The following is a 27,437-nucleotide window of genomic DNA, read 5'->3' as shown; positions in this document are numbered from 1 at the left end:
ATTGTTGGAAGAGATTTCTATAGTGACTAGTGACTATAGTGGGCAGCACTTACCCTGCCAGGATCTAGAGGTACTAACTCCATGTCTTGTTGGTTCCCACAATTACCAGCACAGTTCTTTCCTACCAAAGTGTACACTCTCTCTCATTACTGGGCCCCAGGCCAGCTTCCTCTTGAGCTCTGCTCTCCAACCCCATCTCTCTCACAATCATTTGCTTGGATTCCGGTTTCTTTCTTTCTCTTGAATTGTCTTACTAACATGGCAAGATTTTTTTTTACTTTCCCATTCTTGTTTCAGTTCCTCATTTTCTTTCCCAGAGCCAATACACTCATTCCCCCCCAAAACCTTGCAAGGTTCCTCTCAGTCCACTGCCTAGCCTTCTTTCTGTCTAGGTTTCCTCTCCTTCAGCTTCTCCATATCTACACCTTCTCAGTACTCAGGTGTTTGTCCACTCAGCCAGGACCAACAATGCCCAGAGTTGGACAGCAAATTGCTTTGTTCTAGGAACACATTCCAAGTCACCACAACAGCTCAGCCAATCAGTTAGAAGAAATTGAAGGGAACAGAGACAATCCCTACCGGAAAAGCCAGAGCTGTTGGGGGGAGTAGTGCTAACTTGATTCCAGTAAGATCAGACTAGCACCCACCGACTAAGTGGCTATGGGACCAAAACTATGGAATTCTCTAGGCATGCACTTTTTAAAAACTGAAGATTAAGTGTTTTATAACTGGAGGCCATGACTTACTACCTACGGGAATGAGATGAGTCGGCTGAGATTCCTCAAGTTTATTCCTCAGCCAGTCAAAATCCTGGTATCTTCGGCGCATGGAATACTCTGGCAAATCAAATTCTGCTCTTGTGGTCTAAGAATGAAGAGGAGAGAAAAAGGGAAATTATTCAGGATTAGGCGAGACATCTCAGTTTTTGAAATGCATTGCAGGGACTGTCTTGTCTTGCTTGAAACATTACTACAAGCGGAGGCATCCAAGCAACAGCAAAACGGAAGGGGGAGGAAGCAATGTATTTTCTGGCAACATAAGATATACAACCTAAACACTGTCTCAATATTGTAATTGGAAATGTAGACGGTTAAAAGTTCTTTCAGCTGTCTGAGTGGAATGCTTTTCTGGAGGAGGAAGAAAGGGAAAGAACATAAAATAAAAATTATGCCTGGAGATATGTTGATATTGTCAAGGACTGAGCTATCACTCTGGATAGGCCTCAGTGAAATGAGGTTTGACCATGCAGAGGTTTCTTTCTGTCTCAGTTTCTAAGCGGCTTTTTTTTTTTAAGTGGGAAGCCTCCAGCATGCACTGATCTCTTCCCCAAACTTGGTCCTCTCAATTTCAACACTAAGTAAGTTGTATGGAAGGAAAGGTGACAACTTTCCTGTTGAAAAGGTCCCATGCATTCCGGCCACATTTTCCCTGCTACCAGCCTCTTGCGGTTGCCACAGTGATTGCCAATATTCACCTATTTGTTTCACATTTTTGATTCCCTGAACTCATTCTCATTGCGGGGAAGGGAGCAGACTACAGCCCTTTGTGGTAGAGGTGTAAGAAGAAAGCTACAGGCAACTTTTGTGCTGATCATCTGGAAAGGAAAAGGGAAGGGAAGCTGGAAGATGACTGTATGTCATCAATACTGCACTATAAAAAGCTATCCTTACTTAACCATTTGAAGTTTAAATAGTACGTAAGCCGAACAAACAAGTCCTGGAGCATCAGCCATGATGACAATGCCCCCAAGAGCCAAAGTGGATTCCTTGCGGTCCACGTGCAGAAGGGGAAAGCTGTAAGGGGAGAGTGCACAGAAGACCCCCATGTGTGGAAGCCATATTACCGGCATGCTTGTTTCTACATTCGCAGCTGCAAGAAAAACCACCTGAAGGATCCCTGTTATGTGAGAGCAGCTTTAGAAATGCCAAAACTTGATCCTGGAATTTGCTGTCACAAGTGATGCATCAAAACCTCTAGTCTTATGCTATTAGTTTTGCTAAGCTGACCACTTTTGTCTGTCTAGGACAGGGGTAGTCAAACTACGGCCCTCCAGATGTCCATGGACTACAGTTCCCAGAAGCTCCTGCCAGCATTCGCTAGCAGGGGCTCCTGGGAATTGTAGTCCATGGACATCTGGAGGGCCGCAGTTCGACTACCCCTGGTCTAGGAGGTTGTGGAGGCTTGGCAGCACTGAGAAAAGCAATTCCCCACATTAGACTACCAGTATAGTAGCTGCAATTGTACAGCAACTGTTATAGCAAGCCATAGAACTTCTATTACTATATTGAATTTCTTTCCTGCTCCAAGATCCTTGAAAGTGTTAGCAGAGTTTAAATAAGCAAAGGCAAGCAGCACAGGCTGCTTAAAGAATAAACAGCTTTATTGAGAACTGGAACAACTTTGTAAAAGGAGAGAAGAGAGAGTCCTAGCAGTCTAACTGATAAACTGTTCCTCATCTGTAGGCAAACAGGGAGGAAGTATCCTCAACGAAGCAGGACGTCTCCAAATGAGCCAATCAGGACCCAGGAAGTTCCTGATCTAAATATGCTAAATACACATCTCCCTCCAATGCCTCCTGTAGGATATACTACAGATCTTACATTTTCCATCCCCATTTTATCCGCAAAGCAATCTTTTAAGGTAGCTTAAGAAGAGTGGGTGTGACCGGCTTCAAAAGCTTCAAGCTTCAAAAGCTAAATGGGTATTTGATCCCAGGTCCCTATTGTCCTACTCCAGCCCTACCGCCACGAGCACCTCAGCTATTATACTACTCTGTAGACTTCTCTGTGTAAAAATGTCTGTCAGAAGGGGAAGACTTGCTTAAATACCCTACCGTAACAGAAGAATAGTAGTCAACAGGTGTGGAAAACACCTGCACCTTGTCACCCATGGCTTTACAGGTACTGTCCAACAGAAGATACTTCTCATTTTATCAGCCACTAATGAACAGCAGCACAACCTGAGGGACAATTTGTGTGCTGTCAAGAGGGTTCCGCATTTGTACAAGCCCTTGTCTCCCTAAGTGTGCTAGACACATCAGCAAAAGGAAGGAGAGCCAAAAAGATTGAGCAACTGCAAAACAAGGTTCTCAGAAATGTGCAGGTGCCAAGGACTGTGGAGTTTCCTGGATCAGTAGGTGCTTGAAGACTAAAAATATTTGAACATCCAAAGGTGAACCTTACACATCCACAGAACGTTCCACAACAATCAGAACACTGTAGGCATATCCAAATGTGTAGAACTGGTTTGACAGAACCCATAGAATCCTGGAAACTGTGAGGGAAAGCTGGTGATCTAATTGAACTTATTAAACTACATTTCCCAGGATTCTTTGTGAGAAAACAGCACAGTTAAACTAACATGAGTAGATACAGCTCAGGTTCTGAAGAAATAAGAACCCTGCCTTAAGCTAACTAGGGTATCTACAAATGACACACAACACTCCCTCACAGAAGTAGTTCAAACTTCAAGCAGAAGTACACAAACACTTTATCTTTGCTGCTGAAAGGTATTTGGTGTGTCTGTGGGGGAAGGTATTTGTAGGCACCTGGAATGCAATTCTTCTTCACCAGAAAGTAGATTTCATAATGCACAGAAGGTGGAAGGAAAAAGAACAAAGTATCTTCTATTAAAACACATCTTTCAGCCATGCACCTAGATTACATTAACAGTTTGTGTAATACAAAGCCATTTATCTTTGGCAATGTTGCCAAAACAACATAATACTACTTTTACAAAATCTATATTCCACAAGACAAAATTGTTTCCACAGCAGTAAATTAGGGAGATGACAAGAAGATAAATTACTTAATTTACAATATTAAACTGGGCATTTGAACACTGAAGCCAGGGTATACTAGAATAGGCAGTGGCGCAAACAGACACTGTGCCACCCCAAAACCCATGGACCAATTAACATGTGTATCGCTAGACAACTGATGAATGAACAAACCATCAGAGATCCCACCACAAACAGAACTTCTACGTCATCTCACTCCTTCTCAAGGTACTACCACTCCCATGGATTCCACACACATTGTCTGCTATCAAGAGTATATACTGACATCCAGATGATACAGCCACATGCATGGTAAACAGGTAACACATGTCAAAGTCCCTGTTTGTCAAAGCCACTACACAGAAATAGTTTAATAGCCCCTATTATTAGTGATTGTAAAGACAGATTTCTCTGGATCAACCTCAGGCTTAGAGGTGTTTTAACATATCGTTTACCTTGATCAAACTGTATAAAAACTGGACAAAGATAAATCTGAACAAAAGAGAAATTCCATAGTGTCTTATTTCTAAAAACCCTTGCACTGACAAAACTGGAAGCTTTTAGTACCAGCATGAAATACCTGAAGAATGGGAAATTGTTATTTCTAGTCTGTAGCTTAAGGGGGAGTTGAAACAAGAAAGTTCTAAATTCAAAGCAAGAAGGCAGAGAAAGTAGGTGGCAAATGAGTACCTTGGATGTGACCCTGTATGTGATGTAAGTCTCCATTGTACAGACATGTTTTTTTGGGTCGTCAACTGTGACAAAGAGGTCTCTCATTTCCCCATCCAAGTCATCATCCAGCTGCAATCTGTTGAGAAGGGAGGAGGAGGAGGCTGGGCTAGAAGTGTCCACAGGAGTACCATTGGGCAAGCTGAGATCCTGGGGGAGCAGAAAACAGCAGAGCAGGAAATATGTTACTGAACTTCCAAAGCACAATCACCCAAGTTGATAAGATGGCAGAGACTGAAAACACCCAATCTCCTCAACCCATATCCCTGGGCTAGCAATGACGCTTAGCATTAGCTTATGGAGCACTTCCACTTTTTAAAAATTAAGCTTAAGCCTTTCAACAGCCTTGCAAAGTAGGTCAGCATTGTTGCAACTGATGGGAGGTCAAGGCCAAGTGAGAGAGAGAGAGACAGAGAGGGGAGAGGCTGACCTATGAACTAAATCAACTATTTAATTGGCACAAGACAGTTGATAGCAAAATGAATGGAAAAAATTGACACCGGAAACTCACCAGATCTGGTACCAGGCAAGCAATTAGAGGAAGCCTTTCCAGAATGGAAATTGAAACTGAAAATTTTGCACAACTTTTGTTGTGGGCAGCAGATAAAGCAGGGCCTGAACTAAAGATCTGAGCCGAGGGTCAGGAATCTATATAGCAACAGCCAAGTTGGCCAAATCTTGGATACTTAAATGCAGTGTCTGAAGCTGTGAACAGGCAAGATGAACCTTTCTACAAATGTGAAAGGATTTGCAGAACTATGTGAAATCTTTAAAAGAATACATTGTGGGGGTTGAATTCAAAAGGAGTGCCTGTCACTTAAAAAGAAAAAGAACAGACCCCTTCACCATTCACGGCTAGACAACCACAACATTCCAGGGGTTAGTTTCTGTGAGTAAAAGGCATAATAGGTTGGGCCTTACTTTGGAGGGTGAAGTTTATGGCAGGAAATTACCCAGAATTACAACAGATCTCCAGAGGACAAATCAATTCTCCTGGAGAAAACAGCTGCTTTGGAAGGTGAACTATTATGCCCTGGTGAGGTTGTTTCCCTCCTCAAACCTCACCTCCCAAAGCTCTGCTCCGCAATCCCCAGGAATTTCTCAACCTGGAACCCTAAAGAGAAAACAGGAAAAGAGGAGAGTCTATGGGAGCTTTCAGGAAGAGGAAGAGGAATTAGTGGGGGGTAGAGAAAAGAGATGCCTCTCATAAGTCCTTGTGGGAGCCCATTTGTATGTATCGATGTAGTTACAACTGTAGTATAGGAGCCAAACACCAAGGAAGTTTAATGGGAAACACATAGCAAGATCTGGGTGTTCTAGGAAAGAGCAACGCAGAAATTCTTCATGTGAAAAGATCCACGTTTCAAAATATCTAAGACAACAGAGTGCCAGGAAGCAATTAATATGCAGGGATACCGGGAACAAAAATTCTAGCCTAGTTTACATAGTATATGATTTTTAAATGGAGAAGCACTGCATTGTAAAAATCCTCAACTTTTTTAGCATTGAGAAACCCCTGAAACATTCTTTGGGCTTCAAGAAACCCCAGAAGTGGCACCATCATGCAGAATATGGTTGGGAAGCAAAGCTGGGAACATGTTTACCAGGGACCATTCCTCTTCCCACTCTCTCCAGGCCCATCATTGGCCATTTTGGAGGCGGGAGCAAGTCAACATGACCATATATAGTCATTTCACCCGATAAACATTTAACAAATTTAAAAGTTATGCAGAAAAATTATCAATTACCAACCATTCAGGAAACTCTTCCAGGGTCATAAAGAAACCCCAAAGCAGCCTAAAATAGATTTACTGCCTAATTTACTGAAAGAACACCTAAAACTCCATGGACAGATGGGCCAGTCTGCTACTTTTCTACCTTTTATTCATCTTGACATCAAGGATGCTTGGGGATTCCATGGATTAAGTTGGCCAAGCTACAATTCACCGTCATATTCATAGGCAACAGACCAGTAGCCAACTCTCCAAGCATCTAGTCCCCACGAGAGAGTTGTTTTAAGACACACGCTTCCTCAATACCCTGCTGAGCTTGTCTGTATGCTGCAGATTTTGTACTAGCTCTAGTCCACAAGATCTTACCGCCTAGTCCAGGCAGATCTCATACTCTGCTCCAAAGCTTGATTGCTTGACCTTGGGACAAAATCTAAGTGCACCAATAATCATTAAACTAGCTTTACAGGATAGGAAGCTGCCCCCAAACCATTCCAATTCCAGGGCAGAGAGACCCCAGAGGCCGGGGAAAATCAAATACCACATTATTAAATGCTGCAAGATTGATTCTTTCAATAAGATTTCTTAGTCAAGCATCCTTTCATTATCCTTTACAGCAAGTTAGGAAGTGAAATGTAGACAGGCAACTCCTTCTCTGAAGCAACAGATTTATTTAGAAGGCAAACCGTAAGCTAAAAACGCATCGCATCAGCAGCCATTCATTTGGGGCACTGGGAAGCCTCCACTCCATCTGGCCGTAAGCACAGTGATGAGAGAAGCGAACCCTCAAGTTCACAGGGTATTAAAAGATTTCTTATTTATGCAGCAACTGCCTTAGCAACCATCCGACAGCCCAGAGCTGTTACACGGCAACTGCATTTTAAATCATGTCGACACTGATTTCTAACACAAACATACTGCAAGGCAAACCTTCAGTCCAAGATATGCAGGCCCTGAACTGAAACAGGAAAGCAACCAACGCTAGCTAGCACTGAGTGAAGTGGGGCTATGCCAGTTCAACTGAGGCTGACAAGACAAACCTCACCGAGTTATTACGCTTTCCCTTCGAACGTAAAATTGGATTCCGCTGAAAGACAAACCACAAGATAAACTCGGCGGAGGAGAGAAGTCTGTCCGCTATGTATTTATAGGCTGCAGTTGTAATCTTTTGCCATGGACTGTTCTGCATTCAGCAGTCATGGAAAGAAGCATCCAGACGGAGATGCAGCCGCTGTTTGAACACTTTGTCAAAACTTGCTTTCGAATCTACTTGCTTTCAACTGCTACAAAGCCAGTAGACCAATAATCACGACTGTCAGGTCTATCGAGTGTTTTCTTGTGTGAATTTAAGGAAAGTACTCTGAACACCAAAATCTGAAACCCGCCAGAACAATAATGCACAGCTAGAATTTAAGTTCAGCGTGAAGATACCATACTTTAAGAAGTAAAACAATTACACATCTTTGCAAACCAAGTATATTATATGCACATCTGCAACTCTGGGAGAGAGGGGTGAAAGCAAAAGGAGGCAACCTAGGGCTGCTCCCCATCCCAATGCAGTCTAATTAGCACTTCAAGTAATAAGCACGATTGTCACTTAGGGTGGGGGTCATCAACCCCCGGTCTGCGGCCCAATACTGTGCCTCTTCCCCCTCCCTCCGGAGCGAGAAGCTCGTGGCCCGGCTAGCTTCTCGCTGTGAGGGGGGGAAGAGGCAGGCGCGGCCACCAGCATGCCGGTGGGCGCAAACGTGCATGTGCGGCAGCACCGCAAATGCGCGCTTGCACGGCAACTCCGCACATGCGTGTTTGCTCGGCACCGCCACATTTGCGTGGCGCCCGGGCTGCCAGCTCTCCGCCACCCCCAGAAATGGTCCTCAACCAGGAGGTGCATGAAAAGGCTTCTTGTCTGCTTCATGGCTTACCCTTCAATGCAGGTTTTCTATGTTACTAAGTATTCAAGACTTTTTCTGCTGCTCTGTGTGGAAGCTTGGTGTAGTGGTTAGGAGTGCAGACTTCTAGTCTGGCAAGCTGGGTTTGATTTCCCCAGTCCTCCTCCACATGCAACCAGCTGGGTGACCTTGGGCTTGCCACAGCACTGAAAGAGCTGTTCTGACCAAGCAGGAATATCAGGGCTCTCTCAGCTTCACCTACCTCACAGGGTGTCTATTCTGGGGAGAGGAAAGGGAAGGCAAATGTAAGCCGCTTGGAGACTCTTTCAGGTAGAAAAAAGCGGCATATAAGAACCAACTCTTCTTCATTCTGACACCCTTCATGGAAAGCCGGAGAAAAGCAACCTCATGGCATCTCTGCTAGTTTCTGCTTAGAACCACACCAGAGGACCATATTCATGGTTATATTCTATGAGGGGAAACTATTCTTACACCTTAATACAAGATCACCAACTTTTTTGGGCCTGAGCAAACCTTCTGACACATAGTGGTGGGCACAACCACAAAATGGCCACCAAATGTGAGGTTATATATAATTAACTCTTCAACATTTTAGGCCAGATCTGTTTAGCAGGATGGCTCTCTAAATGAACATCCCATTTCAAAGTATTCTTGGGTGCACAGCTTACCTTCAGTAAAACAGTGACGGTCTTTGTGCTGTGGGGGCAAGTGCTACTGAAGCAGCTTTTTAAAAACCTGCAAAGCCAATAAATTTTCCAACCATCAGTCAGAAGCCCAGCTAGACAAAAAGCCTCAGTGGGGCTCACTTTCGAAAAGGTACTTGGCAGATACCAGGTGGGGGACCCCTGCCTTAGCACCTCTCGATAAAACTGTATATATATTGAAAATAATATTAAAGATTCACTGCTGAAAGACAAATTTACACACACCTGATTTCATGGGTTCATAGGTTTACCTCACACCCACACTGTATGTATTAAGTGTCATCGAGTCACTTCAACTTACGGCCACCTTAAGAATTAAAGACCTCCAAAACAGCCTATGGCTAACAGCCTTGCTTAGTTCTTATAGATGGAGGGCCAGGACCTGCTTGATTGATCACATCAATCCATCTCATGTTGGGGTTTTCTCATTTCCTGCCATCTTCTAGAATTAACTGTCTTTTCCAATGAGTCCGGTCTTCTCCTAATGAGACCAATGTATGATGGGCCCCGTTTGGTCATTTCTGCATCTAAGGAGAATTCAGGCTTGATTTGGGGCCATTCCGCACTCGTTCAAAATTGCACAATGGTTGCAAATTGAAATCGCTACTGATTTGCTGTTATGCACAACGTCGTTGACAATCTGCAACACTCCTGAAACCGATCCGCAAAAAGCGCTTCGTTGTAGCGCTTTCAGGGAAATCCCAAAAAGTGGATTCACCCTCCGGAAAGTGCTACACTCTTGCAACCAATCTGCAACACTAGCGGGAAAGTTCTGTGCATTACCATTGTTGCGGTTTCTGCAAAGTCCCTCCCCCTGGCTCTCTCCTCTGATCTTCCGGCGAAGCGATCGCCATTTTTTTTCTTGGAGCGAGCGGAGATCAATGCACCGGCGAGCCTTCGTTTACCCAGTGAGGCTTCCCCAGCTGCAGTCCCTCCCCAGAGCTGTTTAAAGTCAGCAAGCAACACACAGCCCCGTTTGCTGGTTTATTTTCCCTTTATTTTTCACTCTATTTTTGGCCGAAAATCGCGCGCGTGGGGGGGGGTTTCACTCGGGGGGAGCGTGGCAACGATGAAACGGCAGCTCAAACACCACCTGCTAGCTAGATGGGTCTCTCCGTTGCAACGAATCAACGCAGATTCGTTGCAACGTGTGTTGTTGTTGTTTTTTAAACCTTCCTTAAAGGGAAAGGGGCTTTTCAGGAGCATGATAACGGCCGCCCATTGACTGCTCGTTTGATTGACGGCCAGGGGCGGGACAAAGCTCGGCAATATCACTTCCTAGCTAGCTATTTTTGCCGAGACCGGAAACCTGTGGGAAACGATAGAAACGCAACTGGATTCTACTACAAAGGCAGGTATGCATAACGACGAATTCCACTATTTAAAATGGCGTTTTTTTGTTCAGCAACTAATTTGCTACATAGATCCTGGTGCCTAATGGCCCTTGGTCTAGAACCCACCAATTTGTCTTTTTGAAGACCTGTGGTACCCATAATCCTCTCTTCCAACATCACATCTCAAATGAGTCAACTTTTTTTCCTGTCAGCATTTTTCATGGTTCTACTTCCACACCTATACATAGTTATGGGGAATAGTGTGGCATGAATTTCCATGACCTTGGTCACCATAATACTTCATTCCACTTCACTAGCAGTAACAAAAAATGAGAAGGGAAATACATTTTTTTGTATTTCTATACCACTTTTCGTTGTTAAGCCAAGCAGTTCACAGTAAAACCACATTCAAACCTACAGATGAACATCTTTTGACTATAAAAAAAAACCCAAACCTTTAATTATACCTCTTCCCACCTCCACTCCCAAGTCTAAGTTAGTCCCAATTGTTGTGACTGTTTTAGTAATTATTGCCAGATCGGGAGAGGACACGGAAAGAAGATGAATGAGTTGTCCTCCACACCATGGAAGGAGGGGCTAGAGAGGCTCGGCTGCCATTTTGGGAAGTTGCCATACATTTAACTGAATATGCATCTCTAGCCATTAAAGCTGCTTAAGATACTTTTGGCATGAATGAGGGACTACCGGCTGCAGCCAATGGCCAGGCACTGATCCACATTGGATGGAGATTCTGCACCTTATCTGGATGAAAGAACTCTGCTGATTTTTTAGAACCCCCTGGAAACTATGGGTATTAGCCAACTGCTGGAGATGGTATGTTCTCAATGTCAATTTAGTTCAGTACATCCTGAGACTACACACTTACTACCCCATTTGAGGCAAATCCTCTGCAATACAGGCCTCACCACAGACTCTTCCTAAAATGGATCTCTTCAGGAGCCCTCTTGAATTCAGGTCCTTCCCAAATAGCTAATGGCAGAAATACCTGAGCTGCATAGTAAGTTTGGAGGGGGGAGGTGCAGATGGTGGTGCTTTGTGCATATCCTCTCAAGCATACAAAAACATATGATTATCTGTTCAAAAGATATATTGTTTACAGAAAACAAGACTGTATTTATCATCAATAGATGTAGTATTTTGTCAATAATAGGAGACTGGAAAGAATACGTTCTCTCTCCATTCCCTTTTTAAAAAGAGCTATTTTTTTATACCTCGCTTTTCACTACCTGAAGAAATTTCAAAGCAGCTTACAAACACCTTTCTCTTCCTCTCCCCACAAAAGGCATCATTTCTGATTCAGAATGGTGTTAGGGACGTCACTCCTTATCTTTCAGGAGACTACTACGACACTTTACTTGCAGCTTCACAGTTAATATCACCCATTTTTCTTACTTCTAATCTATTACCCATCTGACAAGAAAACCAAATGCTACTTCTCCATTTCAAGACTTGTATGTATGTAACTGCTCGAAGTTAGCTAATCTGGCTTGCAATGGGTAAATTTACCCTGAAGCCTATGCTGTCATCAACATTGCACACTTAATTTTCATTGTTTGAAATACCAAACACTGATGTGATAACTAGCAGCTTTGCCGTTTGACACTGCCTTTTATCAATCTTCATTTTACTCTTGGTCAATGACAGCACAAATTAGATAGTGTAATTCTGAGTTCTCTGTACTGCTGGAACGTTTTGTCCCTCTGTTATCAAGAAATTTCACTCAGCACCAAGTGCCTGCATCATAATATGTTTGGAATATGTCAGTACAAAACTCACACCCCCACCAATTTGCCAACTCTGTTAGAATACCACAAATTAGTCAGTTGCTCTCTACCATCTGTCACACTAAAAACATCAACAGCTGACTACATGCCAAGAAAACCCAGGAGGGTTGGAATCTTAAACAAGGGGGAAAGAAGTTGCTTGCTGACTTCTACTTTTCTCCTGGGATCTGCACTCTTTCCTGCTTTTCCCTAGTGCTAGGGAAGCCAAGCAGAGACGAGAGAGGCCAACTGGAGGAAATAAATCAGAAGGAGAAGGCCCAATCCCTCTTTCCTGGCAGTTAGGAGCATTTTGAGTTTTGAGAAGATGGAGAGCAATTCTTCATGGTCTAAGTGCAACACATAGATTGTCTCTGAATACATGAAGGATCATTCATTTTGGAAGCGGCCATTATCTCAGGGGGTTGCTCTTCACCACCATTCACGTATGTCAAGGCAGTTCTAAATGATAGGGCCACTTGATGTGATACTGACACAAGTACCAAGCCATGCACAAGAGTGGCAGTAAAGTAAGAACTACGCATCTATGATTAGATGCATAAACATAGCAACTGAAGTTTTAGTTTTTAAAAAATTAGCTTGCATCGCAGTCCCCAGGGAGAAAGGTGATTGGCTGCCTGGCTTGACTGACAGGCGGAGGAGAGTCCCATGTATAGCGCGTTCTTCTCCTCCGCCATTTCAACCAGGCGTGCGGAGTGCCAAGAAGTGCGAGAAGGCCGTAGAGGAGCAAGAGAGCCAGGAGGTAAAGAATGGCTGGAGGCATGATTTTTTATAGTGTTACGCCATTTTGCCAGCATAATGATATTTTTTTTGATGTGCGGAATGGCTCCCAGAGTAGCACCCAAACATGGCTTTGCCCCATGAGCAACTTCCAGAACACAAAAGTTATCCTATGCACTGAACATAGTACTAGCTTGCTGAGCTTTTCCACAGAACAAGTTCTGTATGGGTGTGCCCCTCTTAAAGAAGCCATGCTCCTTCACTATCATCACCCCCAGTAAAATTCCAAATAAAGGAAGAGCTGCAGAAAGGCCCCTGTGGAAGGCCTTGTTGCACAGTATAAGCTTTAAAAGCAGCAGAATTAATTTAGAATTGCATCTTTACTGCACACTTCTGCTTAACTCTTTTCAGCTGCAATCTTTCCAGGAACAAGCCCCCATTAAATAACATGGGACTTCTCTTTCAGGAGACATGTTTTAGAATTGCCCCTCCTGATCTACAATCCATGATTCAGAACAAAAACTAAAGGAAGGTTACCTCAGAGCTAAGAAATGCTTGCTTCCATAAACAAGGAGGATTTTAAACACTGATAAAGAATAGTCTCGATACGATTCACTGCTGGCACAACCCTAGCATTTCAGAGATTTTGTATCAGACTGGAAAAGCCCTTTCATGCATTAAGTAACATGTAAACAACATATCTGAGAGCTCTCTCACCCCATAACAAACAGCAAAGCAACAGCCAATATAAGCGGAACCCTACTAGATCAAGCCAGCAGTGCAATTCTTAAAATATTTATCCCCTATCCTCTCCCCAAAGGAACCCAAAGCGGCTTACAGCAGATAAAAGAAATACAATTTAATCATCAGTTTAATAAATCAGCTCAAGGTGGTCTTGAATACAGCAAGGCACAGCCCCACAAGTTCCTGTCTGCTGCTCACCTGGGCTCTGGGCCATTCCTGAGCTTTATGCCTGGAAATAGAAATGGAAAACCAATAAATCACTGAAAGAGTGGGCAGCAGTGTTCCCCTCAATCTCTCTTCCAAGCTACCAGAATCAACTGGCTGGAGGAACTCTGCATCGGACTGCACTAGAAGACTACACAGGTTCCCCTGTCCCCAGTGAGGGCAAGCACAGGGAAACCCAAAGACAGAGCAAGTAAGACTACTATTTTTCCTCACTTATTCCACTGAGGACATCCACCTGACAGCCAAAAGTTAACAGACCTAGAGTGAATCTGCACTGGGCTTTTCATCCTCAGTGACCCCAAATTAAAGAAAGTCATCTACACGTTATTTGATTTCCATTTTGATATTTAGCGCTTTTAATTTTCCCTCTGCAATGTCTATGTGATTGATCCATGGTGACCCTAACCTTTCCCCGCGATATCCAGGAGTGGATGTAACTCACTACAGGTGAGGGAAACCACTCTGAGACCCCCAGTATTAAGTGTATATATATTAACTGTAATTCTTCTCTGAATGTACCTCTTTTCTGAAAGCTTCGCTCATAAAGGTATAGACTGGCTATTACATTTGTTGCCTTTGCTGTCCATTTCCTGCCCACAGGAAATTTCCTGTCCACAATCGGTCAAGCTAACCCTCCTCCCCACCCCACAACAGTGGAACACCAAATGAAATCCAGCCTGAAGAAGCCGACCTTCCCCTCCTGGTGGCGGAGGGTGCTATCAATTTGCAGCTTAATTCTGGTGACCCTGAAGAGTTTTCAAGGCAAGAAACGTCCAGAGGTGATTGCACCGCAACCCCGAACTTCCTTGGCTGGCTCCCTTCCAAGTAGTAACCAGGATCAACCCTGCTCAGCTTCCAAGATCAGATGAAATCAGTCTAGCCTGGACCACCCAAACCCTTTACTACTAACACCCCATTTTGAAGCTATGCCAGCAGATTCACAATTTCCATGGAGGAGGCAGGGAACGTGAAATGTAGCACCTGCTGAAGAAGAGGTTGCTGAGCTTTAAAAAATTAAACCATGGAAATGCTGTACTGCATGAAAAGGTTCCCTCCTGCATCTCACCAAGCACATTTTTTAAAGGCATTGACAGACTTAAGATGTCCCTGTGGACTCAAAACCTATAGATCTGTCTCTGGACTGCATCCAGTGACAGTTAATCAACCTTAAGACTCTTCAGCCAATATCAATATGAAGCAAGACACCGTTAAGCATTGAAGAGATAGGAATCCAGCTTGATAAAGGATAAGCAGCAGACCAAATTAACCCTGACTGCAAAAATGGGAGACAGTGAACAGAATACAAACAGGTTTTTGGCAGTTGTGCAGACCTGTTGTTTCAGTGGGGCAAAATACCAGGTCCTGAATATGACTGCAGTATTTTCCATCAGTCACAGGAAGGTGTGCCGTGTTTTTCAGGGAATTGGGACGGACTCCTTGTACTCTTCCCAGCTGTGATTGAGTGGACTGAAATATTAGTATTTGGAGCAGCCATTTTCGACATTTTGACCATGGAGGAGCCTCTGAAATAATTTTTCAGGCTTCAAGGAGCCCTTGGAAGTGGTGTCAGCTGGCCACGCCTCCCTGCCACACTCCTGGAAGTCATATGTCAGGCAAAGGGATATCATCACCCATGCGAACAGGCAGGCTTGAGGGGGGAGAGACAGGAGGCATTTTAAGAAAGGAGTGAGCATGTGGGCTCTATCCCCTCCCAGGTGCAGAAACCACGAGAGAACTCACTCACAAATGGAGGGGGAGCAGCAGAAGCCATTAAGGCAGGAGGGGAAAGGCTGCAGACCCCTGGGGATACATGGACCCCTGGTTGGGAATCCCTGATTCAGGAGATAGCCCATTCTATCGCCATACCTACTATATCTACTTGGTAACCTATTTTATATTATTGTTTGCAACTCTGTCATATAACAAATAATACTCTGACAGTGAGAAAACATCATTTCCCCCCATCTACCCAGCTCTGTATCTACTCTTACTATGATCAACTGTGATCTATAAGCAGGTTATGAGAAAATCTTCCAATTGTTCCATCAAAATGCCAGACTGGCTTGTCTGTTTAAGACTAAGAGGTGGGGATGGGGTTGCAGGAGGCAGCTGCATTGAAAGGAGTGATTACCCCCTTCCATATAATGGCTCTGTGGAAATGCCACGCCAAGCCAATGCTTGGCAGTATGTAATGGGACTACATTTAATGTCTATCCTCTTTTAGTGGTCTGGGTGACCTCCATCACTGCCCTGACCAGAACTCTGAGGGCGACCTTGAAATACAAAAGGGCAGAGGAAACCACCAAATCAGGAAAGGTTGTACTAATTGGCACCTTCAACTACTCTCAGACAGCTTATCCATGAGTAACGGCAATGGGGCTAGTATTTTATACGGCTGCTTCCTATTGATTACTAGGGGTAAAGCCCATTGCACCTAGGAATACAATCGGTGCTAGCACAAAAACCTGCACTGTGACCTTCCTAGGTTATGGCCCTTCTCTACCCGCTCCCCGTTCAATCTTGAGATCCAGTGGGGTGAAGTATAGCAAGTGCTTATCTCAAAAGCTGGGTTTGATTCTTGACTCCACCTCCATATGCAGCCAGCTCGGTTTCCAAATTCCAGCTGGGGGCCTGGAAATCTTCAGGAAGATGAAAGAGACAAAGAAAGAGGGGGAGGAAAGGAAGGCATCAGCTGAAGAAAACAGCTGCTTTGGAGGAGCACTGGCCCTCCTACCCCACCCCCATACAAGAGTGCATATATAGGTCACCACTGTCCCCACCTTCCCATCCAACCCCACATCTTCCAAAGACAAGCTGAGCAGCCCAAGGAGGGGTGGGCTGAAACCTTCCCACCTACCAATCTTCCAAGGCTGGGCCAGAAATGCTGCAGAGGTGGCCTTGCCACCTTCCTCCACACACACACATTACCCAAAGGCTGGGCCAGGCAGGGAAGGCTGATGGGGGGCTGCCTCCTTCCTGCCCCTTCCTCAACATCTCCCAAAGGCCAGGCTGGGTGGGCATGGGAGTGGGCTGCCTCTTTCCCAACCACCCCCACCTCTCCCGAACGTCAGGCTCCCATGGGAAGACCATAGGGGTTTGGCTGCCTCCTTCCCATCCATCCCACATCTCCAGAGGGACAGGCTGGACCAGTAAGGCTGTCCCCTTCCTATCCCCCCACATCTCCCAAGAGCCAGACTGGGTGGGGAAGGGTGCTGGATCCCCCCAGCCCCTCTGAGGAGAGGGAGGGTGGGGAAAAGCAAAGAGCACCCCCATGGGCAGCGGCAGGTCCATGGGGAGGTTCCATGAGCCCAAGTCCTGTTAAGGAGGTCTCCTTGGAGGAAGAGCCTTGCCAGAAGCTCTCAGCTTTACCTGAGCTTCAGTTGGATGAGAACTTAGCCCAGCCAGATGTTCAATAAGCAGAGAGCTCTGACCAGCAGGAGGGAATGGAGCTGCACACAAACAGGGCTTAGATTCCAAAGTTGCTGCAGGATCTCCTCATTAATCTGCCCATCCTCCAGCTGCAGCTCCCTGCCTTGCCAACTTACCTGAGCCAATTAAGCAATGCCAGTTATGTGCTGAAAGAGAGCTCCAGTCTAAAACGTACCACACCATTTTAGCAAGACAATTGCTGAGAAGCATCTAAGGGTGAGGACTGAGAGGCTGCTGACAGCCTATATTAACTTGAGGCTGGGAGGCCTGGGTTGTGAACACAACTTATAATCCGCACCTTCTGCTGAGGCCCTTGGACTGCCTGAAGATTGGCCATCATTGGAAGAGTGTTCTCTCCCTATTGTCAGCACAACCCCAGGAAGGGCCAATCAGGTAGTGGGTGAGTAGTCAGTTTGGATTTTATAAGCTTTACAGATATGGGTCCTCTGTGAAGGTCTGTAATTTTTTCTTGGCCTTAAAACATACCTATTAAGAAATCCACAAAGGAGAAAAATAAACTAGTCAGAAAACTACAAATAGTTCACAGCCCTTATGCCTTTCCATGTGATCAATCCTTGACCAGGTTGAAATACATAAGCAGGACCCAGAAATAAGAGTTTTACTGGAAAGAAACAGGTGGCTTTTCATTATCAGCTCACATCTTGAGACTCTAGAAATACCAGAATCTTGTCGGAGGCTACTGAATTGTGAATATCCCAACATACACAGTACCGTTTCCAGTCTACAGTTTTGCTATGTGCAACCACTTCCACTAGTCTAGAAGTCTCTTCTTTAGTTCAGGTGCACACCATTCAAACAGATTTCCCATGTTCCTGCTACAAAAGCAGAAAAGATCTGAAGCACAAGGGAGTGATCTAGCCAAGGTTTGTGAGGAAGGAAGCAGAAATAAAAAGAAGAGCAGGAAGGGGCCTAGAAGCCCATCAAGTTTTCCCTTAGAATGGCAAGGAAGGGGTGAAAGAACACACAGTGCAAAGTACAGGTGCATGGTGTGACATGAATAGCCAAAGAGCATTGTTCAAACATTGCTCTTAGAATGGGTTGCACTCTCCAGACATTGATGATCTCAGCAGGACACAATGGTGGCAAATTCTTCAAGGCTCCTACCCTACCATTGTTCTATTGGTAGAAAGTTAATATCATTAAGGTCTTAATGTGTTTACAGGACATTTAGATCCATTCACCAGCTGAGAGGAGCCAGATTGATGAGATAGGTAGAAAGGTTCTGGAGAAGTCAGCCTCTAAAGCACAGCTTTCCAACCACGGCACTGTGGTACTTTATGGTCCCTTGAAGGCCCCTCAATGGTACTGCAGCGTGGGTGTTTTCAAAATGGTAGCTACCATTTCCAGCTCCGAGTGAGGAGAAAAGAAAAAAGAGTTTATATGTTTTAAAAAATTCTGCTTTTATTTGGGCAGGGTGATCCACTCCCTTCCAAAGTGGCCATTTAAATCTTTGCCTGCTGAGGCTCCTCTCACTTCTGGGGTGTGTGGAGGGAGGCATGGCCAGTTGACATAAACATCCTGGTATCTTGAAGCCTGAAAATTAATTACAGTGGTACCTGCACAGTCAAAAGGTTGAAAAGGGCTGTTCTAAAGGAACACATGTTCTGGAATCCCATGTCCCCCAAGTCACAGAAACCACCACCAGAAACCAACAGAAGGATGAGTCTGGAGCAAGTAAGAGATCCCAAACAGGGATCCTTTTGGGAGACAGTGTTTCCACGCAGTGTCTCATTGCCCCCAGAACTCTTGAACAAGGCCAAGCATAGCATCTTGGTCCAGAAATTACTGGAAGAAGGCCTGCATGAACTATTCAAACAGTCTGCACACTACTCCACTAGAAGGTTTTCAGACAACCAGGAGGTCTTGCCATGTTCTTCCAAGTACTTTGCCAGGTACAACTCAGCTTAATACCCTCTCAAATTCAGCCCTGGAAGCTGGGGGTTTAGTGTACAACAGAACATAGGCAAGTAACCACAGCATTTCTCACATAGCTGAGCTCAGCTAGTGAGTCTGCAGTGCTAGCAACACTGGACGCTCCAGGCAACCCAAATGATAACATAACTTAACATTGGAAGGAGACACACTGACAACGCCTCTCGTGTGAACAGGAACTTCCTGCCTGACCAGAGTACAAACAGAAGGATGAGCCTGGCAAAAGGTCCCATTCTATAATAAACATGCCTGCTGGTACCCTAAATCTTATGTTCTTGTAAAAAAAATCACTAATGCAATGATATTCAAGCTTCCTTCTTGGGACCTTGGTAATTCACTCTAACTGTGGCAGGCACATGGATGTAGAAAGGCTTCACATCACCTTCCCTTCCTCTCCCCACAACAGACACCCTGTGAGGTAGGTGGAGCTGAGAGAGCTCTGATAGAACTGCCCTGTGATAATACGACTGTGACCGGCCCAAGGTCACACAAGCCGGCTGCATGTGGAGGAGTGGGGAATCAAACCTGGCTCTCCAAGATTAGAGGTCACTACTCAGAACCACTACACCAGGGGTAGTCAACCTGTGGTCCTCCAGATGTTCATGGATTACAATTTCCATGAGCCCCTGCCAGCAACCACTGGCAGGGGCTCATGGGAGCTGTAGTCCATGGACATCTGGAGGACCACAGGCTGACTACCCCTGCACTACACCACATAGTTCAACAATTTCAGACTCAGCAGCTTGAGTGCAAAGAATGGAAACAGGCTGTTTGCTCACACTTCCGGTGGCCCTTCATGGGAAGCCCATCTCAGAACTCTGTACCATGCGGAAGTGCAACTTGTGTCAAGCTAGGCACTTAATTACTACACACATACACACACACACCGAGTGCACTGCAAGAAGTTTGAGATGCTGCTCCAGATACCTGTTTGCATATATTTGCATTACCTTCGCCGCGACCACATGTTGCCAGATGGACTTCTAACACCTGCTCCCATCCCACACAAGTTATTTTGAGAGCCCAACCTGGAAAGCAGCTTGTTTTCTGTTCCAGTGGGCGCAAGAGCCAGCTTCGGTATTCATGCAATGAGGGGCTGCATCCCTCGGAGTCATCTGCTGAAGCCCAGATTTACACTTGAAGTGAATCCGTGAAGTAATGCACCCCAAAGCTTTTAAGATGCTGCTGAACTCTGGTCTCATTACGCATTTGAATGACGGGAAAGGTCAGGGAGAAAATTGGGATGCATCACAGGTGGGGATTAGGCCGTACCTTTCTTTGTCTCCGTTTCCAACTCTGGACTATTGACAACTTTCATCATCACTCTCTTGTATAACTCAAGCAATGGTACAAGAAGCTGCCCAAGTCTTAAACAATGCGTCCCATATCTGATTTTTTAAAGCACAAAATAAGTAGCAGCACACTACAATTTATTTTATTTATTATATTTGCCACATTTGCCTGAGAAAACCTGAAAGACACAAGTCATTCAGAGTTGGTTACTGCAAATTGCTAATGAGGATTATTATGAAGGCCATTAGTCATTTCCTTTAAGCTTCCGAGGGCGGGAAGATGCTCAAGGATACATGTGTAGCTTTGGGAGCAAGTCAAGAGATCCAGGAGAGAGAGAAAAGAAATACTTCCCACTGCCAAGGCACACACAATACATACCTCTGAACCTTGCGATACAAAAATAAGTATCCATCACTGACACTAACTGGCTAGTTCATGCTGTATGTTCATGCACATACAGCCAAACTAAACTAGGAAAGGGTCCTGATCCCTATACAGGCTCATCACACACACAATGGCAATGCAAGCCAGCCTTAGAATCCCACAGTAAAGCTGCCTGCAAACACAATTCCGCACATGCTCACTCTCCACAAACATTGTTAAAGGCGTACATGAGGGTGACCAAAGTGGATCCCCAGATGCCTGGGGACTGCAATTCCCATTGTAATTATCACGGTAATTGTAGCCCACGGACCGCTGGAGAGTCACAGTTTGGCCACCCCGATGTACACTTTTAACATTCTTTGGGTTAAGCACCAGCATATCGCAGGACAAACCCCTTCGTTTCTATCTTGTCAGCAAAACATCGGCGCGCAGGAGAGTTCGGCTCGTTCCGCACACGTTAGATAATGCGCTGGCCAAGCAGATTCGCGCCGGAGAAAGCCCATTGAGCGGGCATCGTGCGACCCTAGTCCGTGACAACAACCGCGCCTTTCCTCAGCTCCGGCGGACGCTCCCCCACCCGCTGCAGCCACACTACCGCGAAGGTGCCCGGGAGGCCGAAGGAGCAGCGGCCCCCCAAAGCCCCCCGGCGCAGCCCGCCTCCGCAGCCCTCCCCCGCGGGCCCCGGCGGCTACCTTGTCAGCGATGCTGCCAGGCAGCTGGAAGTCCGGGCTGGGCGTGAGATCGGCGGCCGCCTCCTCGCTGCTGGAGGCGGCCAGCGGGTGCGGCATGTCCCGCAGGGACTTGGGGCCGGAGGAAGGCAGCGCCTTGGGAGTCCCCGCCCCGCCGCCGCCGCCGCCGCCCCCCGCGGCAGACATGGTGGAGGCGGAGCAGCGTCGAGCCCCCGCTGGAGCAGGACGAAGGCAAGCAAGCAAGCCCCTCCGACCAGCCCCAAGGCCGCGGGGTCGCCGCTCCTGCCGCAGCCGCTCCAAAGGAGGAGGAGGAGGCGCCACCTACGCCCGGCCGCTCCGCTCCTCTCTTTTCTTCTCCCGGGCCAGGAGGCACCACCTGCCGGGCTGCTCGTCCGAGGCAGGAGCTCGCCCAGCAGCGCCGCGGAAGACCCAACGTCGCGGGCGGCGGCGGCGGCCCCAGCGCGGCTTCACCCGGAGAGACTAAGCGGGCAGGCTCCGCCCTCCCTCGCTCTGCGCCGGCAGCCATAGGCGGAGAAACCTGCGGCGGCCGCGTCTGTGGCTCGCTCATTGATCGCTGCCTGGCGAGGGGCCGTCTCCGTTTCCCCCTCTCTTTGCCGTCCCGTTCATTCATCCCGCGCGCCCAGGGGCCGTCGCTATTTTCTGGGCGGAGGACTCCCTCTTCGCCCCTGCTTCCCCGTGGCTTTCGAGTGTTGTTTAAGGGCCGTGTGTTTGTGTGGATGCGGTTGCCTGCAGTTTTGATAGCCCTTCTTTGGGGAAGTCGTGGGTAGTTTCAAATGGGTAGCCGTGTTGGTGTGAAGTAACACAATAAAATCAGAGTCCAGTAGCACCTTTAAGACCAACGAAGATTTATTCAAGGCGTGAGCTTTCGAGGGCAAGCCCTCTTCGTCAGACGTGGGTGTGAGAGATAAACTCCGCTTGTAGGATCTGTGCCCTGAATGCGGGTCTCATGACTGCACGGAAGGAGCTACTGTTTTGAGGCTTCCTCCTCCTTCCCCTCCCAACTCTTTTGGGGCAGGTCAAGTTCCGTGTTGGTGCTGCGACTGCTTGCATGCAGAAACGGCCTGTTTATTTGTACCCCGTTTTCTCGCTCCAGTGGGGAGCTGATGTGGCTGACAATGTAGTTCTCTTCTCCTTCATTTTACAACAGTCCTGTGAGGTAGGTTAGGGTGAGAGAGCATGACCTGGCCCCAAGAACACCCAGCCAGCAGCCACAACAGGAGTGTAGGAAGAGCCAAATGTGAATGTGGAAGCATTTCCAGTGGCACCTGTGACAAGGAAATGTGATCAGAATGAGCAACACAGAGAACAGGAATCCCTAATGTAACCATTTAAAAAAAAAGAACAGCTAATATTGTTGCTATATGTAACTTAGAAAGTAGCCAGTAACTCCTTGGTATTGTGCGTCTTTTCAGGCTATGCAAAGGATGGGATTTCTCATCTACTGGTATGTGCAAAAAACTGGATCAGGGCTGATAGGGGGCACCAAATTTATCCACTAATGCTGGAGAAACATTCCCACAGGGGTAATGTGGTCTGTGTGAATTTGTGGTAAGCTGGCACCCACAGCCACAATTGTGACTCTGCACCTTTTCTGAGAACCGCGGCGATGAAAAATGACTGTTGGTTCATCACAACTGATTTCACTGGACTCCAAAAACTTATAATTGCTTAGTACTGCTGTATATTTATTTAGGGTATTTCTATACCACCCCTTTGGAGTCCTGCTCAAGGCAGCTTACAATTAAAACAATATCAAACAAGACATGAAGACTTTCCTCTACAAATACATGATAGTATACCTTTTATATAGAAACTTGTTTTTTGTATATGAATTGTGTAATTCTCATGGTACATTTAGCTCATGTACTGCTGGACATGTGACTGAAACCATGTTTCCACCAGGCCTAAGGTTGAGGCCAGGAAATTAACATTGTGGAAACACTGGCCTCCCTACTTATAAAACATCCATACTCAAAACAAAACATCAACCCACTCAGTGGAAATTAGTTGCCTCTCAGTAAAGTTTTTAAGGAGGTGGTTTTTAATAATATATTTTAATTTAAAGCATATAAGAACTGTTTTATTCTTGTACATTATTTGTATATCTTCTGTTGTTATCTGTCCTGAGCCAGCTGGAAAGGGTGGGTTATAAAAATAAAATAATTATTAAGTTATTATGTTTATAGATTTTTTTGACAATTCCTCACTGGCCAGTGACCACTTCCTCCCCCCCCCCCCTTAAAATAGACACCCTAGAAACCTCTTTAAAATGGTTGTCAATATTGCTGTCTAGCATGCCTTACCAAGTAGAGTTTGTTTGGTGCAATACAGGATACTATTTAAAACAAAACAGAACTGGATGCTATTTAAAAAAAACATATTAAGCAATGTAAGGGGGTGGATAAATATATATATCCACAAGAATTGGTATTGGGAAAGTCTTCACTGAACAGGAAGATTATTCTCAACAAATCATGCCTACTCAGCTCCATTCCTTCACAAGAAGCAATTAAGTTCCGTGGTCATAGTAGTCCCAACATTATTTCTTTAAAAATGTATATACAGACATGCTCACTTTCACCAGACATATATGAATGAATGAAGTGGGCCAAAATGAGTAACACACAGCATCTTTGTAAGTGCCAGCATCAGCAACTCTGTCCCCTTCCCATCTGCTGACAAAATGCAGGAGTCATAATTTCCGTCAGCACACAGTGAAATTTCCTCATCCATTAGTTGTGATTTATTGCTCATTGTGAATGGAGTAGATCCAGACGGCAGTGTTTATCTCTGCTGCTCTTTCACTCTCCCTCCCTCTCACTCTCTCTCTCTTTTTTTTTCCTGCTCACTTATCTTTCCTGGCTTTCCTTTGCTTCAAATCATCCCTGCTAGGCTATTCTCTGACGGATCGCATCTTTATATTTATAGTTGTTTCTAACTACATCAGCAAAGGAGCTTCAGGTTTCTTGGTTCCCAATACTGAGACAATGAAAGATATACTCTGGGTGGTGCAGATGAACTAATACACTGAATGAAAATTAAGGGGAGGGAGAATAACATCAAACTCTTCTTTCGGCCATTCTCTTCTTCCATCAATGAGAATCTTCCATCAAAGAAAAGTTCAGGTGCCAGCGTTTTAGGTGTCCCTACCAGTAAAATCATACTCAAGCAAGTACTGGTCTCTGAAAATCCATAGGTGGTGGTTGTGTGGAAGTCATTGTGGATGTTGGTCAATACCAGCTTCACATTTTCAATGTTACTTCGGGCATAAGTCACTATGCAGTTTGGATGATGGCATGTGATGCCAATAACATCATTTCCCACAATTTTTGCTCTCTGGCAAGTTAAATCTTCATTGTCAAGATGAATTTCTTGAACAAGACCTACGTCTATTATATTGGCCAGCAGGGCCTGTAAGACGGCACTCTTCTGCCAGGTCTATGGTTGAAGCCAGCCCAGGAAGATCTGATATCCCCCCTGGCAGGGAAGAAGGAAGATCTTGAATTTTGAAGTCCCCACCAGCTGACCATCACTGTGGATGATGGATCGGTGCTCGAGGTCCCCCTGAGACAGGATGATAGCTAGCGCTATGGGATTTGAATTGTTGCCACCATAGGATTTTTTAAATGGGTGTTTTAATGGGACAATATTGTATATTTTATTGGGGGTTTTAGTGTGACCCGCCATGAGACAGCTTGCTGAGAGTGGCGAGATATAAATTGAAACATAAATAATACATAGAATTCATGACAAGTATAGGCATTTAGACTTGCTTATACTCTCAATATTCATTTGGCAGATTTGGATGCTGTCTCCTATAACCTTGTTAAGTAGTCCTGAGAACTGTTTGATTGAGTCGCTCTATTATTACTGGTGATGATGATGATCACTTTTGCCCTGAGGATATCTGTATCACACAGCATCACACAGTAGCATTTGCTTAGGAAGAGGATCTTTCTTAATTTTCCAAACTTTTCAGATTAGATCAGTTTTTTTCAGTTTTTTGTTTTTTTTAATAAATAGTGCTTGTATAGGATTGTAAAGGGAGAGCAGCTGAAAGAACAGCTTGAATTTAATTTTTCTTCAGAACACCCCCCCAAAAGCTTTTACAGCTTTACTGCATTAGAAACACATCATTCAAGTTAGCACTCAGCTTTTTGAATCAGCAATTGTGTTCTTTAATAAAACATTATTTCAATATGTCTTCCAATTAGCAATCTTTTTTAACCATTTCTTGTTGTGCCCTTCTCAAGAACTAGGTATAAATCTTCTATTAACGGGTATAATTATGAGTTTTTGTAATGTTATATATAAGGGGCAGGGGGATTATGCTTTCTTCATCTGTCAGTCCTGCAAATCTGAATACTAGCAAGGGCCCCCCAAACTATAGTTGAGTAGTTTATATTGTCATTTCCTATATCTTTCTAGCTGTGGTCCTGTGGCTTGGATAGCATTTACTTTTCAAAGGAGGCCTGCAGCTTTACATCTTTCTTCCAGAACCAACAGATACTGAGCTTTGTGTGCAAACCAGTGCTAATGTCCTCTTTGTAATGTTAAAGGTCACCAAGCCATAGGACAAAAATTTTCCTTTTCCAATGTTAGATAAAAAGAACCAAACAAAGCATGCACACACACAACTTTTGTCACGAGTAGTAGGTGAGGGCAACTAAGTGGATATATCAGTAAACAAATCAAAAAGTAGTTAAGTGAGTATAAATTATATGTGTGGGTAGATTTTTCCATTAGATTTCCCTACAAATTAGTTCTGACTCGCAAGCTTGACTACTTCTGCAACTGGGGAGGCATGGATTAGAATCCTGTACTCTAATTAAGCAACAAGCACATTTATGGGAAAAGAATATTTGAGATAATTAATTTCAGGGGAAAATTAAATGGGACCTACTGCCAAGTTAACATACTAACAGTTGCAGCCTTATGCAAACAGGAGCCTTCAATACCTGGATCTAACAGCTACTCTTACTAGGAAAAGTCTATGGCCAACCTTCATACATACATCACAATCAAAGCCAACAAATGTGGAGGAAAGTAGCCAACTTCTTTACTAGCCTATTAGGCTGCCTTTGAAAGCATCCTGGCTTACATAATAGAGGCAGGTGACACTTTTTCCTGTTATATTAACTCCTGCCAGGGAACTTCACTTGTAGATACATATTAAAGAAGCACATGAGATCACTAGTTGGCCAAAAAGAGTCCTGTCTGATCTATACCTTTAACAGTAAGTTGCTTTGCCAAAATCATCAGGTGATGCTTTTTCATGGTATGGCCATAAGGATCCTTGGTTAATAGGTGTAACTGCATAGGAACAAGAGCTGGTAAACAAACAAGCATACACTCTCTTTAGAGAAGAACATGAGAAAACCTAAGAACAAAGTTTGAGTCTAGTGGCACCTTTAGGACCAACAAAGTTTTATTCAAGGTATAAGCTTCCTTGTATCTGACTGACCTGTGTCAACAAGAAAACGTATGCTCAGAATAAAATGTTGGTCTTAAAGGTGCCACCAGACTCAAATTTGATTCTGCTACTTCAGACCAACTTGGCTACACACCTTAATCTATGTGAAAACCCAGGCAGTTCCCCCACCCAAGTCAGAAGGGCAGGAATGCTGGATAGAATGAATAAAGCTTTTATTTGTGTAACCCTGCTCTGGTTGACTTTAAACTGGCAAAGCCAACACCCAAGGGAGAGTAGTTTATTAATACTTTTACATCCCAACACAATTCACAATAAATGTCATCAGGGGATCTCAAACAGAAACCTCTCTAGCTCTCACTGGAAATGCCCTGGGATCTAAGAAGAGTTGGTTCCTATATGCCACTTTTCTCTACCCAAGGAGTCTCAAAGTGGCTTACATTCACCTTCCCTTTCCTCTCCCCACAACAGACACCCTGTGGGATAGGTGGGACTGAGAAAGCCCTGATATTTCTGCTTGTCAGAACAGCTTTATCAGCGCCATGGCGAGCCCAAGGTCAT

General features: G+C 45.0%; 1 protein-coding gene across 1 annotated transcript in view; it reads right to left on the bottom strand.

The window, feature by feature from the left end:
* The window catches only part of SNX30 (sorting nexin family member 30), a 44,365-nt gene extending 22,408 nt beyond the window's left edge, over positions 1 to 21,957 (bottom strand). Inside the window, exons 1-3 of the mRNA XM_077345318.1 lie at positions 21,428 to 21,957; positions 4,469 to 4,657; positions 754 to 864 (exon numbers count right to left, since the gene is read on the bottom strand). Of these exons, the coding sequence (XP_077201433.1) occupies positions 754 to 864; positions 4,469 to 4,657; positions 21,428 to 21,610 (483 nt within the window). The 5' untranslated portion in view covers positions 21,611 to 21,957. The remainder of the gene's footprint in view (positions 1 to 753; positions 865 to 4,468; positions 4,658 to 21,427) is intronic.
* Between the last annotated feature and the right edge of the window lie 5,480 nt (positions 21,958 to 27,437).

Source organism: Paroedura picta, chromosome 7 (genome assembly GCF_049243985.1).
Source record: "Paroedura picta isolate Pp20150507F chromosome 7, Ppicta_v3.0, whole genome shotgun sequence".
NCBI classification, from domain to species: Eukaryota; Metazoa; Chordata; class Lepidosauria; order Squamata; family Gekkonidae; genus Paroedura; species Paroedura picta.
The sequence above is the reverse complement of the archived record's forward strand: the minus strand, read 5'-3'. Positions and strand labels throughout refer to the sequence as shown.